This window comes from Antrostomus carolinensis, unplaced genomic scaffold (assembly GCF_000700745.2).
Source record: "Antrostomus carolinensis isolate BGI_N321 unplaced genomic scaffold, ASM70074v2 scaffold45605, whole genome shotgun sequence".
Lineage (NCBI taxonomy): Eukaryota > Metazoa > Chordata > Aves > Caprimulgiformes > Caprimulgidae > Antrostomus > Antrostomus carolinensis.
In genome coordinates, this window is record NW_010317900.1 from 24,909 (window position 1) to 40,101 (window position 15,193).

The following is a 15,193-nucleotide window of genomic DNA, read 5'->3' on the forward strand; positions in this document are numbered from 1 at the left end:
TTCCTGTGCAACCAGGGGTAGGGAACCTGCTTTGGCAGGGGGGTTGGACTGGATGATCTCCTGAGGTCCCTTCCAACCCCCACCATTCTGTGGCTCTGTGAAAACTATTATAAGTTTATATCAGGAGTGCATGCATTCTAACCTATGAATAAAACTGAGTTGGGATACAATAAAATCAATCTATTATAAAATCTTAAAGAATGGGATAACAAGAAACTTTTTTTTTCTCTGAAAGAAAATACTACTGTGCCATTTATTAGGGAATTAATAGACAAATTTATTAAAACTATGTTTTCCATTTAAAATGGCGATTTATTTTACAACCTTAAAATTCCAGTTTGGAGTATTTTAATTTTGAATTAAATTTCTTTTAAGTCATTAAATAGAAATGAATCATTAGCTTGAAAAAAAAAGAACGGTTAATTTCTGGCATTAATATACAGGAAAAAATTAGAATGCAAATAAAATAAATAATAAATAAATAAATAAATCAAAGTTAAGTAATTAATTGTTTAAATACTTATCTGTTGGGAACAGTATATGTGGGGGGTCAGTATGTGTGTGTGTGTGTATATATATATATATATAAAAAACGAGAGTGCATTTTCCTCACTAGCAAACAAAAGTCAGAAAGGAAACGAACGGTGGGATAAACAAAGATTAAAATTGATTATTTAAATCAAAGTTTCTTATCAGCCCCTGTAACTTCATTCGCTCTGCTTAACACATGAACTGCTGTCTTGGGCAACAAATTGAACACACAGGAACTCAGCAAGGCTCCAGTGAGCCAAATGAATTCAAGAGTGGTAAGTGTCCATGTGGGTGCTCCCATTTAGAAACAGAATGGTCTTCAATCCTTGTGCTTTAACGTATAGAATCTAAATACTTTGGGGTTTTTTTTCCCCACAAATGGTGACACCCACAGGATTTGTTTTCATTACTCACATTTTCTCCACCCATTTATTTATTCCATTTCCTCTAAAAAGACCTGAAACCTTGCCCTCTAAAACCTTGACTTAGGGCAGTGTAATAATTAGCAACGAGTGTTCAGTGAAAGCAGACGACTTTCAGGAAGAACCTGTTCTGAAGCATGAACAAGGTATTCCACAAATGCAAGTACCCAAGAACACTCACAGTATCTATTAATAATATAAATGCAACTTCAAAATGAAGTAAGAAAAGATCAAACTGTATAAAAAGTTTCTAACTTGTACTTAGATAAGCAATGATATAAACATATATAAAGCACAAAGATTGTGTTCCTCAACACTTCACATTTTCATTTATATAACATGTTCAAGATATCAGATAGAAATACAGCAAAAACTTACCTTGAAGATGGCAACATGCTTGTAGGCTTGAAGTTTGTCATGAACGGATTAGTCGAATCGTAATCAAAACTCTCCTGATGAGTTTCACCAAACGCACTAGGTGATTTCAAGTCAGTAGAACTGTCTGATCCCCCATTGCTAAGTTTATCTGACCTCTTGCTATCTTTTTTTCCAGTCACTCTTTCAAAAAGACTAACTTTTTCCTTTTTCTCTTTTTTAATTTCTTTCCTGATTTCAACAGGTTTGGAAAACAGACTTATGTTTTGATCCCATGTTGCTGGGCTTTCTTCAAACGGATTCTTCTGTCTTGGCAGTGTAGCAAATTTTTGGGGTAACGAAGCACTCACGTTGGTAAATGGGTCATTTTGTGCTTCCAGTGCAGTTTCATCAACTGTGCTGTCAAGCTGGTTCATTTTAGAAGTATCAACACTTAATGTCCTTCTATGTGGAGATTTTAGACTCCCTGCAAACAATCTGTCATTAGTATATCATCAATGAGACACTAAATCATAGTTTATGACATGCGGAGAACCCATTTCAGCTTAGGTCTAGAAACTGTGCAACTGAGTCTCAGATCAAAACACTGCTGAGTAACTAAGGTATTTAAAAAAAAATGAAGAGCTCTGGCCTTGACTTGGTGGTTCAGAAACGTTTACAGATAGACACCACATCAAACTTCTGTTTCCCGTGTGAAAACTAAATTCTACAAAGACAGCTGTGACTAGTGTGCCATTAGAGAAAGTGACAGTAGTCTATTGCTACATAACAACTTTGAACAACGCAAAGTATTTTCAGTTCTTTGTGTAAATCACATTTAAAACTTTGGTAAGAGTTTTCAAATTTTAAACAGACTTATTTTTGACAATACACTATTTTGCCCAGAGTTCCCTCTAGAATGCAATGCTTCACTACAACATACTCTCAAATGAGGACATAAGAAGAAAAATGATAAATTATCATAAATTATGACCAATACAAGATATTCTTTATGCTCTGAAACAGCACTTATGAGTTACCACCAACTAATGGAAGTGAAAAAAATTGGGCCAGCAATAATGCTTAACTTTTTGGCCTTGCAATTGCTTCATAAACTAAAGAAACGGGTTTTTAAATGCTCTAATAGCAGTGAACTGTAATTAAAATTGTCAAGATTAAGTAGTATGAGATTTACTTACCACCTTCATCAACTGAACCAAAAGATTCTAGCTGACGCCTGAAAAGATGAGAGTAGCCAACTGTGCTGGACTTCATTTTTTCTGAGGAGACATGCGATCCCGTTAAATCTGACATGGAATGAGCTGAGGATAGCCTCTGAGGTCCCAAAAGGAAAGGTTTTTTTGGTTTTGATTTAATTTGTACTTCACCACTACAAACCTCTATGTTTGCATCAGGTATGTGAGTACTTGGGATGATTGCAGAGGATGTATCCGAAAACGTCCCATCATTTTTTCGACCCTTCATTTTGTCTTTCAGTTTAGCAAAAGGGGATTTGGTTTTGTCCTTCATTGACAAATCAAACATACTTGCTGTCATGTTATTCCTCATAAACTGAATATTGACCTTTATTTCTCCTCTGTCTTTAGTTCTCTTGCCTTGTCTGGACTCTAGGTGAAACCACCTTAAAGGAGAGAAAGAAAAAGTTAAGCTGTGTTTTCTGGAGGCTAGTCATTAAATTGGTTAGTTGGTTAATGTATCTGGTTAGTATAACTTAAAATATGAAAAACAAACTCCATGCCAAAAATTAAAACATTCCTGTATTGAGAAACGTTTTTGTCTATATTTGTTTTTGAAGAGAAAGCCTCATAACTCAGCAAGCACAAAGCTCTTTGCACTGTTCACCCATTTTAAGAACGAAAGTCAACTCTGTGGAAGCTTACTAAACTTCATTGAACCTAATGGGCTCCCATCTCCTTACGCAGGGGGAATCTGTATCTAACATTAACTATAAATATAAATACATTTTATTTTGCTATTTAAAAGAACACTTGATATTTATCAAGTGGCCTTTATTTAGCAGCAATGTATATTACCTGAATGTATATGATGTGGCAAATATTTAATTTAGTAACCTTTTCTCTTTTGATTTTGCTCAGGTTTATACACTAGCAAATATTTTGCCCCTCTGTCCTTTCCTTCTAATCACTGGTTAAGATTCATGTCAATTGCACTAGCACCAGCAAAGAAACAGCTGAGACCCCTGAACAGTCAACTATCATTTTGGTCCTGTAACTGCAACTCCTACTAATATTGACGGTAACTCCATGAGCAGCGGTGGCAGAAGAGTGCGCACGCAGGTGTATTTAACACCCACCCTTTCTTTTGCAGGTCACCAGTAGGATTAACTTCAGAAATATTTCCACAGGCTTTGGAACCGTGACATAAATCCCCACTCGAGATCAAAGGTGCGATCATCTGTTTGAAAAAGCCAAGTGTGCTGCTTTGCCAGGTCCAGCAAAGGCTTTATCATTATCCAAGTGTCTTATTCATTCCCTGCTGTGCTCTATTGTCCCCATGGAAGCATCTGCAGAATTATGGCTCAACCCTCCTTCACCTAAATTAATGACTGACAGACAATCCTTTCTCCACACCCATCATCAATAGCCGTTTCCTATTTAAAAAAGGGCACAAGGGCATATGTCAGCTCTGCCAGCTCCAAAGAAGTGCTCTAACCCCACGGTCAGGAGAAATGCGTGCACACGTGCTAACACAACAGTGCAGTATCACGGGGAAGCAACTTTTGAACTGGAGACTAAGAAATGAAACTGCCTACCAGCACAGATGCAAAATTGATTATGCAGTCACACATACATTATTAAATACTGCCAAATATAGAAAACAAGGTCAGGAGAGGAGAAAAATAACCCTCAATTTACTTACAGATTTCATAAATATTTTTAAAGGTGACAGCTGAAATCATATTTTCAGACACAGATAGTTTTTTGAGACGAGAACATACTTCTAAAAGTGACCCACCAAAGAAGTAACAAAAGGATAAAGAGTATTATGACTTTTTTTTCATTGCTTGTGATGACCAAAATGTTTTATACCCCATACTAAACCAGAATAATTAAGAAATATCAGACCTTCTCTGTCCCAGCACTGGACAATATGAATCCAGACCAATACATCCAGAAGTTCAGACTGGTAGGAGGACAATTAAACATTTAGAAAGAAAGTTTTTACTCTGTTGTGAGGTAAATGTATTTTAAATGAAATGCAAAACCTGAAATATGTTATGTGTCTGAAGAAGATGGATCGTTTTTCCTTTTAGTTAATAACTTTTCAATTCTTGGTAACTGATTCCAGAAACACTTTAAGTCATCTATATAGTCACCACAGAAAACACACATAACAGAATCAAGAGTAAATCTTTTTTGTGATACATAATATTGCAAAAACTGGAAGACAAGGTAGCCTACTTTCTTTAAATCTTTTCTTTAAAAGAAAATATCTTCATATATTCTCCTAAAAAATAAAAACAATACACAGCCACAAGGAGCAAGCCCTTGTTCAGACAGGTCTTGCCTGTGCAGAAAAACAAACCCAAACCAAAAACTACCCTGAGAAAGTTCTCACCATGATTCCTTAGACAGACACTAAACATAAACATAAATATAAATAAGGCTATGAGTGTATTAAGAGGCTTAATAGGCAGAGAGAGCCTCACTTTTTGACATTCAAATTTTATGGCTCAGCCTACACTTTAGAAAACATATTCCCTTTCTCCCTCTTTCAAAAAACACAGGTCTCAAACGTTAGTACTGCATCTCTGATAAGATCACTGAATTTTTATATGTTTTTACTTGGGAATTAGCAAAACTTTAACTTGATTTATGATACTTGCTAACTTGTTTTAGAACAATATCAAGACATAAATTCTTAAACTTTTCCTGTGTGGAAGAAAGCCTTTTCTTTTAAAACTTAATTTAACTCAATTATTGACATTCTTATAATGAATCAATAACCACTCTGTGTCACTACCAGCACTCACCTGCTACTGGGACACCTCCACATTATTTTGACATTCACCAGGTCTGAAGGAGAGAATTCCAGCACACAGCTAATATGGTGCCTTTGCAGCTTGAACATTTGCTTTCAAAGTAGACTTTGAAGAACTTGACACTAAAAATAAGTTCAGATGGGAAAACAAAGAAACTCTCCTTACCCTAAGAACAGAACACAAAGGGAGAAGGGACTGGACCTCGTACCCACTGGGACCAGGTTCAACACGACCACTGATTCCAATAGAATTTAATCATAATCTCTCTACTCCAGCAAAATTCCTCTGGACTTCAGTGGAATTACTCTTTGAATAATGACTGCTGGATCAAATCTTTGTATAAAACACAGATATTTAATTTTCTTAGGCATTTCAGGAGGTTTCTTTGTTACCTTGGAGAGTTTATCTTGTTTTAGTTATAATGAAGGTTCCATATGCTTCAGCTCATAACAAGACAATATGAGAAGCAGACTCAAATCATGATTTTCTTCAAATTCAAAGGCAAATAATTACTTTTTTTTAAACAGATGAGAACAAATGCAGGCAATGTATTTGTGTGGAACTGCATGTGAATGAGCAACTGAGTCTGTAAATGTTTCTTATTAGAATCTGTTTCTACAACACATGGGCGTGAGCAACAAATAGAAAAAACAGTGCTGTGTATAATAGAAAAAAGAATTGGAAAATGAAGTCCACTGTTTTCAGATAACAACATTTGGACCCTGAAATACTAAATTCCACTATACCACTGCCAATTCAAAAAATTGTAATGTATTATAAAAGCCAATAAAACTTGCTATTTTGGTTTTGTTTACAGTACTTTTAGCCACAATAAATGCTCCATTTGTCAGGCTGCCACGAGCTTATTCTATAGAAAGCCTGTGCAAAGTAGGAAAATAGCCAATAACATACACGTACAAAACAGGGTGGCTTTTATGAGAGCAGATGCCCTTTTATTTAATAACCAAATATTACATCCAGTCTTGCAGACAGTCTTTATTTAAACAGACCTTGTACAAAGTCTGGCAAATTTTACCAACTTCAAAGGAAACCCTATTGCCTTCTGAATCACATTCATACTTCTTGCTCTCACCTTCAAATGTTCTGTAGGACAACATCCTCCATGCACCTCTAATACCCTCTAATTTTGACTTTTCCCCTACGGTTTCCATCAGAACAACCCTTGCTTCTTTTTCTCATCTGTTTTTGAGTGTGCTAATGGGCTCTGCCTGTCTTGCACAGGTTTCTGATCATTTTTATTTTGTAAGTATTATATAAACTGCCACTCTGTATGCTGACAATTTTTTTGAACACGTAAAGAGAAGATCAAGATTCAAGGGTGAATAGGAAAAATCCTGCTGCCCAGTCAGCCCTGAAAAACTAAAGCTCTATTGGAGGAAACATGGCTATTTTCTAACAAAATTACTCAATTTTGGCTGTACCGACAATTAGGGCTGGAAAAAACAAACCCCTTTTATCCTAAGAAAGACAGTAACCATCTTCTGCATACTATTAAAGTAAATTGTGTAATATTAGCAGTACTGAATCCTTTAGCACAGAAAAGGTAGACAGGAAGAGTGAAGGAGAAAACTGAAGTAAGTTTTTATAAACAAGCAAGTTATAAAATTGTGGCTTGCCTATTCCATCTAAATAGCAAGTGATCTACAAACATATTTTCAACACAATTTCTTCAACTGTTCTTTTCCTTCCCTTTTTCTGATTTCATTTTCTGCCCATTAACTTGACTTTCTAACTCACTTTTTCTTATCTACACTATGCTCATTGCACCCTTCATCCTGCATTCAACCAAAGTTTTGAAACCAGTATCTTGTTTTTCTTCTCCTTATAGCAGGAAGCAGATGTTGTGGTGTCTTATCCTGCAAAGCTGCCACAGAATTTGACAGTTTCAAGTCTTAGCCCTCTTTCTTCTTTGAAGAGGCATCACTCAACCTATTCTGCTCACCATCAAACAGTGAGCTGGATAGGCTGACAGTAGGTGTAAGACAAATAACAGCAGTATGGGTAAGAAAAACAATTATGTAATTTTAATTACATTTTAATTATAAACTTAGAACTTTAACAGCCTTCAAAACCACTGTGACACTTGTCTACCAATTTCAACAGGAATTAGAAGTCTTCTAGCCAGTACATTCAACCTGTGCATGACAGATGACCTTCTGACTACATCTTGTCAGTGCTGAAGATGAAAACTACTAAGGGAACTTTCCCACTGGTTTTGCTGTTTCTCAAATCCACCGCTCTGTCTTCACTCTACCAGTAAATATCTATCGAGCTGATTTAATTTGCTTTGCTGAAATCATTAGACTGCATCCAAAGATTTTTGCAAAATCTTGTTTTCAATTCATAAATTACTGAAGGAATTCTGCAAAAAGCCACACAACCAACACAGCATCCACAAGGCTTCTAACCTTGGTTTTAGAAGTAAAATCATCATCCTGATCTGCTAAGCAACTTTAATCTGCTACACAGTGATGATGAGAATTTTCTACACCAGCAGGTACTTCTAAAATTACCCATATAAAAGACCAGCAAAATCCCAGTGATAGAACATGTCCACCAGCTGTCACCGGAAAGAAGTAATTCTTCACCTTAGATCACAGTGTTCAAGCTAGATACACTGAAGAAACTTGCTTCACAAAATCCCACTAACATAAATGTCCACAGCTAACAGATAAAAAAAAAAAAAACACATCCAAAGCCCAGAACTAACATTTTCATTAGCAGAAAATGGACTCTGAAAAATGCAGACGTATGTTTTGTGATAAATCCTTCAGATACCGTACCAAAATACTGCCCCAAAGTCAGTAAGTAGGAAAATTAAGGCAAGGGGCTGAGCACAGACTACATGGTGTATGAGGGGAAATGAAGAAGAAAATAGATTATTTATTACAATAAATGATGACACTCACAAAGATGAATACTATTACTTTCTGGAAGCCAATTGAAATGAGATATACAAAGTACAGTTTAAAAATAAATACCGCAGAGCGACATCATAACACTACAAAACGTATGGGAACTGACACACATCACAGCATCCTTACTAAGGGGTTAGCTAACCAAAGTAATTAAAGTGGTCTTAGCTAACTTGCTATTCTGGCTAAAGACTATGTGTGAATACTTTTATTTTAGAAACAAAATAATCGAAGGTATGAGAATGAAGGTCAGTTATTTCAGTTGGGCGTTTGTGCAAGCATGCGCTCGTGTGCGCGCACAGACAACGGAGAAGTATTTCAGTCCAGATGGCAATCCGGCTCCGACTCAGAGTCAGGATTTACTCACAGGATGTGCTTGCGTTTGTTGTCGAAATGTAAATGCTGGGAATATTACTAGATAATTTGAAAATACTGCTATAATCCCATAAAGATACAACTAGGTGCAACTTTTTGTTTTCACTCACGAAAGCAACAGCTCAAATCCATATGGATCCTCCAGGCTGCTCATTATTTCTGTGCCTTTAACAAATTCCTCAGTTACTATTCTTCCCACTTTTGACTAGAGTGGAACAGATTTTTTTTCTTATTTTAATGACAACATTTTGATAATTTTGGTTACAACCTTCCCTCTCCACTACTATTGAGCTTTAGCACCTAAAATGCATTTTTCTGGTTTAAACTAAATTTAAGACTCAATATAAGTAAATAATATTTATAAAGTGTTATGTTTTGCAGATTATTTTTAAAAAGGCACTATTTATTAACAAGTCCTGAGCCCATGACATTGGGATAGTTGTTTGCCTCTTCATAATTCAAATTATATTTGAAGCCACCTACTTGAGCACCTGCCTCTTGCTTATGCTTCTACAGAGGAGAGAGGACAGAGCAGCAGCATTCAAAGGGGGAACCTGTCCACATCAAAAAGGGAGGCTGCCAAGAAGGAATTCACATTAATCTGGAGAAGTCACACAATTTTCCTATCTTTCAGGAAGCTCAGCTCAATAAGTGCTTACAACACAGGGGTATTGACTGTGGTCAGTCGTTAATTCTTTTTTTTTTCTTTGCTGAGAAGCTGGTTTTGACTATTTTGTACGATTGATGTAAGCAGAGGAGAAGCATCTTAGATAAGGCCAAGATTCCTTCACTGTATTATGCTCAAATAAGCATTTTTTACAACACTGCTGCAATTTAGGGTGAGGGTAGGTGTTGAGGTATTATAGAAACCAGGCAGAAGGGGAATTAAGTCAGAAATAAAAAATGTCTCCTCCAACAAAATTTCCATAAGAAATAATAATTCTACCACCACCCGCCCCAATTTATAACATTCCAGACAAGTGTTGTACCTTAAATCATCTGAATGTATAATAAAATTATAGCTCTCCAGGAAAGCTAATAAAGGAATGGACAGTAAATAGCGTGGAATTAGAGAACAACAAGGACAAAGCAAATGCTGATGAAATAATTAACATGATGGTGAAAGCTAACGGAAATTTGTTCTTCTATTGCTGTGTTCATTTAGAACCCAGGAGAAAAAAAACTAAGCACAGTCACTAAGAAAAAGCTACTCAAAACTACTTCAGTAAATTAAGACATGTCAGTAAATTAGTATTTTTTTTAAGTCCATGAAAATTCAAAAATTTGTTTGATGTTATGCATTGTCAGATCATCAGCAGCATTAAGGCAACTATGAATTGTTGAAGTCAAATTATTACAAAAACATATATATCCTTTAAAACAAGACATTCATTGACCATCACTTACATTTAAATTGTAAGAACAAAAGAGGTATATTTATTCTGCAACAGCAGACCAAAAAAATTGTCATGTATTTTTCAGGATGAATTAAAAATACCCATAGGATTTTACTGCAAAAAATAAAACCAAGTCCAAAGTCTAAGATCTGAAAAGTTATGCTAACTATACTTCCAATAAAGCAGTACCTCCCCAACTTTTTGAACTGCTAAAAAAAACCTCCGTAAAATCTCTCAGCAGCTGGAGCCGTGTTCAACTCTGGAGAAAAGAGCAGAAGAAGTAAGAAGAGTCTGTCCATTTCCAGCCACAGCAGAGACGCCGGGGACACAAATTTACACAGTTAGCACAGTGTGATGGGCACTTTTGTACCAATACAGAAAGAAAATTAACTGGGATCCTGCAGATGCTTTGGCTGAGGTCTCTGGAAAAGACCTAGTAAGGGACCATCTGACCCACATCTGGATCTAACTGTTCCAGGCATTTTCACTTTTTTAAGAATTCAAAAAATCATCGGTTTCAGAGAGAAAGAGAAAGGACATTGCGTGATGGCGCACACAAAATTTTCACTATCAAATTATTGTAAATATACCGCTTTGTTTCACTAAATCTTGTGCCAGATCAAGTTTATTAGAACACAAGATGTGCAAATCCTATCATGAGGCCTCTGCCTGAAAACTTTACTGCACGGAGTATTTTTCTTAAGGTGTGACAAGTAACAAAAAAAGTTATACAGAAAAAAGGATTACTTTTCCCTAACATAATGTTTCTGAAGCTGCAGTGAATTTCTTGATTTATTTCTTCAAAATCATAAAACATTACATTAAAAATACACAAAAAGCTGAATGTCACAAACCCCACGGTCTTCCTAGGAATTCAAAATCAGCTGGTAGCCTTCACTTCTCATACCTCCTTACTAAAAAAGCACTAGGGAATTGCTGACAGGGTTCAGCATTGTGCAGAATATTAAATATCTTTTTTGCAATACCCTGGTGACTCTTGAGTCTGTCTCTTACAGCACCATATGTACAGCTGTGTTGGAAAGAGGAAGCTATTAAATATATTAAAAAGTAGAAATATTACCAATAGACACTTCATCAAATAACTGGATCTCATTCATCCCCAAACAAAGCAAGAAATGTTAAGGTTACATCAACATGAGAAAATAACTCTGGATTTAATAACACCACAAGCCTGTTGAACATATTTGAAAGTAAAAACATTGCTTAATAAAACAGATTAGTGTTTCTGAAACAATGAATATAGCTTTCAACCATCAGAATGCTTTGGTAATAAAGACATTGGACTTGGTCTTGAAAGGCACTGGGTATCTCAGTTCCCATACCATAGTCACAGCTAGAAGGTCTCTGGGTCCAAATATATTACCCTTAGTTTACTGCCAACACAGGACTAGGAATATTTTGTATCAAAAAGGATTTAATAAAAGGAGAATAAGAAAGAGCGTTTTGTTTGAGATTGCATTTGCAAATATATTCTTGAAAGTCTGCCCTCCTCTCCTCCCACATACACGGACAAATACTGCACCCACATCTCCAACTAATGCTTAAAGGAGACAGCAACCACACACCCGCATTCCAGGAAGGCACACAAGTAGACAACCATGATAACTTTTCAAAAACATCTAAATGCTTAAGAATTTTGAATTATTTTTTTCAAAAATGACTTTCAAAAGGTTCATTTTCTAGGTTTTTAAGCACCCATCGACACCAATAGGAAAAGTGGATGTTCAGTGGCTCCCATCTCTTAAGAATTTAAATTGACATTAAGCGATTACATGCTGCCAAAAATCCCACTAACCACCTATCTGCACTTTTACACTTATAAAAGACTTTTACAAGTACGGCTGTTTGGCTCGAGAAGCCTAATAACACCCATCAACTTTTAATAAGATTTGCAATCTTCAATGCTCAAGTAACTTCTGGAAAAAAAAAAAATAAAGACAAGACTTAGGCTGTTTGTAAAAATTTCCCTGTAGGCCCCCATCTCCTGCAGGACAGCTCACAGGCAGAGCACAGCTTTCTCGGGGAGCTCTGGCAATTTCAGAGGTGGTCTAGGGAAGCATCGCTGCACATTTACATAGCGTGAGCTCCCCTCTTACATCTCAGAAAAAGAAATGGAAAAAAATAAAGAACACCTATGAAGCCCTGCTAAGTACATATATATATTCATATATATATTTTATATAGTCATATAAAAATAACAAAGAGATCCAAATGTTTATTTAACTATAGAATCATAGAATGGTTTGGGTGGGAAGGGACCTTAAAGCTCATCCAGTTCCAACCCCCCTGCCATCAGCAGGGACACCTTCCACTAGACCAGGTTGCTCAAAGCCTCATCCAGCCTTCATAAGGACTATGTTAATTAACCCATTTATAAATTTTTGCAATAATTTTGTAAGGCTCCAATACTACTTTTGCTAAAATTAGCCCAAAAGCATATGGTTCTCCAAAGGGAAAAGAGGGTTTGTTACTCGCAGTAATACATGAGTAATCTACATATTTTCCTCCAATTTCTGAATATATATTTCTACCTAGACTTACAAAGTTTTTACAGTTAGTAGCATTTCTGCTTGATTTAAGGGCACTTAATGACAAAACAAGGGGAAATGGGTTTAAACTGAAAGACGGAGGTTTAGATTAGATATTAGGAAGAAGTTCTTCACTGTGAGGGTGGTCAGACACTGGAACAGGTCAGGCTGGATGAGGCTTTGAGCAACCAGGTCTAGTGGAAGGTGTCCCTGCTGATGGCAGGGGGGGTGGAACTGGATGAGCTTTAAGGTCCCTTCCAATCCAAACCATTCTATGATTCTATGATTTATTCAACTTTTTTTTTCTGTAGAGCAGCTTGATGTTTAAAGTAAAGCAGTTGTCTATGACTTGCAAGATAATTACAACTGATGATTAAAGAATATTTAAGATGCATGTTTAAAGAGCACTGAAACTTCTTGAATTAATTGTAAATAGAAATTAAGACCCTAAGGCTACAGGCATTATGATGTATTGCATCAAGATAACTGGTATGTCCTTAAAAAGATAAGCAATTTAAAAGCATAATACTTCAGACCATGAACCCACAAGTGATTCTGCATAGACATGTTCCTTCCTATTACATGGTTAGTGAACACACTGTTTTGCTAAAAACGTAGTTTACAAAAAAATAAACTAAACAAACCAAAACCACCAGGGCAAAGGCAACTTTGACTTGTCTTTGGTGCTCCTTCAACCTCAGCCACTGCACATGAGCAGGACCAGGTTTTGAGATGGTTTCTGCAGAAACAGTTGTCTGATCAATTGGACCTGGCTGGTGTTGCTGGACTGATTTCCACCTCCAACTGCCTGCTCCAATTCTGACAGAGCTTCACACCTCCCCAGCACAGTCAGTGACAGACAAATGATGTCACCACTTTGATGCAAAGTCCAGCATCCATCATGGACAGAAGAAACACCAGACTTTAATTTTAACATCTCTGTGTCCTAAGAGTTGGGCACAGGAGGCTCTCTACTCTGCTGAAGAGACACCAGAGGAGGAAAGGCACCTGGGGCAGGAACTTTTTAACCACTGCAGAAAGGTTTGTCCGCGCTCATACGTCTCTGCCTCCACAGAGCTAGCGTGGAGGTCTCCATGCTGTTCTCGGACAACTTCTATGGGACAAGCATAGCTAAAACAAACACAAGTCATGTAGTCACAGGCATGCCTGCAGTATGCTCACACCTACAGTCTATTCCCACAGGAACAGAGGATAAATTATACTGGTACCAGACATCTTCGTGCAACCATACACTCACTAGAAATTATAAACAATTCTACTAATCCAGTTGAAAAACCCAGAGCGTTAGAAAAATTTACAGTTCAGCCTAATAAACTGCTGTGATGCTTATATTTTTTGCCTTTTTTTTTCCTCCCCATATTCTAGTGCCAGAATTTGCTGGCAAACAGCAATTTTATTTGACAAAGGCTTATGTAGGCAATGATGGAGTCTATGGCAACAGCAGAAATTTCTCTTCAGCCTTCGCTGTTGAGGCCTGCTGTACACAGCAGCCTGCAGGATTGTGGCCTAAGACTAATCAGGATCAGAAAAGCACGGTGCTGCTGTGGTAAGACTTCATTAAGTCACAGTTCATTGACCACTAAAACATAAAATATTTAAAGACCTTTGGTTGCAGTAATTGAAGGAAAACATTTTTAAAGGGATGGTTACCAGGCTTCAAGGGAGTCTGAGCCTCACACACGGTTCAAACTGAGGTAGGAGTTGAATGGGGATATGGCCCTGAGCAAAATGAAGAAAAACCTTTAGAAAAACAGACTATAGTGAGTTTGTGTTGACAAGAATTTGTCAAAAAATGTTAATGTTATTGACAGCCCTGCGTTGTTCAGGGTAACCACTGTGATTACAGTAAACTTCTCTGTGGAAGAGGTCAGGCTGCAATGACATAACCTGTATATGTTACGGGCTTTGAACACACCACAGAAGAGAGAAACATTCTAATTTCATTTTGAAGCATTTTGACAGTAAGGCTACTGTTCTCCCCCCCCACAAGTTCACGTGTGTGAGGAATACAAATGATAATGAAAAAAACATCCATCACTTACTCTGTTTTCCGTCTTTGCTTGTCTTCAAATATATCATTGAGACTTATCGCCACCTGTCCCAAGAACTTGTCCAGCCCCACCAGTGACCTGTGCATGACAATCAGGTACAGGATGTATTTTTCTGGATTCTCCTGCATGAGTAATCCAGGGAGCTCGAAGGAGGCCTCTTCTTTCCAAATGGGATCCAAGGTCTTCTCGGCCACCGAAGTGGAGTACTTCTCCTTGCCCAGCTGTATGATGGTGTAGGCATCGTTGCTGCCATTTTTACCTTTTGGCTTCAGACCTTTGGCTTGAAGGACTGTAACTTGCACGTGAGTCGGGAACCACTTCTGGGCTTGTTCTGCCAACATCATCTTTGAAGACTGCAGCAGCAGCAATAACAAACACCAAGTCTGTAAGTCCTCCGCTTACTGCGTAAGGGCACTTACGGCGGAGACACCTGTCAGGGGCTCAGCGCGGTCCTTCCTCCAGCGCTCCGGCACTCCCCGCTCCTCAGCTTCCCCCCTCCCCACGCAGCCCTACCTGCGACTCCATGGCCGGGG

The 15,193-nt window shown here is 37.4% G+C and overlaps 1 protein-coding gene across 1 annotated transcript in view; it reads right to left on the reverse strand.

Moving 5' to 3' along the window:
* The window catches only part of RAB11FIP2 (RAB11 family interacting protein 2), a 29,639-nt gene extending 14,468 nt beyond the window's left edge, over positions 1-15,171 (reverse strand). Inside the window, exons 1-3 of the mRNA XM_010168732.1 lie at positions 14,652-15,171; positions 2,507-2,949; positions 1,332-1,794 (exon numbers count right to left, since the gene is read on the reverse strand). Of these exons, the coding sequence (XP_010167034.1) occupies positions 1,332-1,794; positions 2,507-2,949; positions 14,652-15,004 (1,259 nt within the window). The 5' untranslated portion in view covers positions 15,005-15,171. The remainder of the gene's footprint in view (positions 1-1,331; positions 1,795-2,506; positions 2,950-14,651) is intronic.
* Positions 15,172-15,193: the final 22 nt, after the last annotated feature.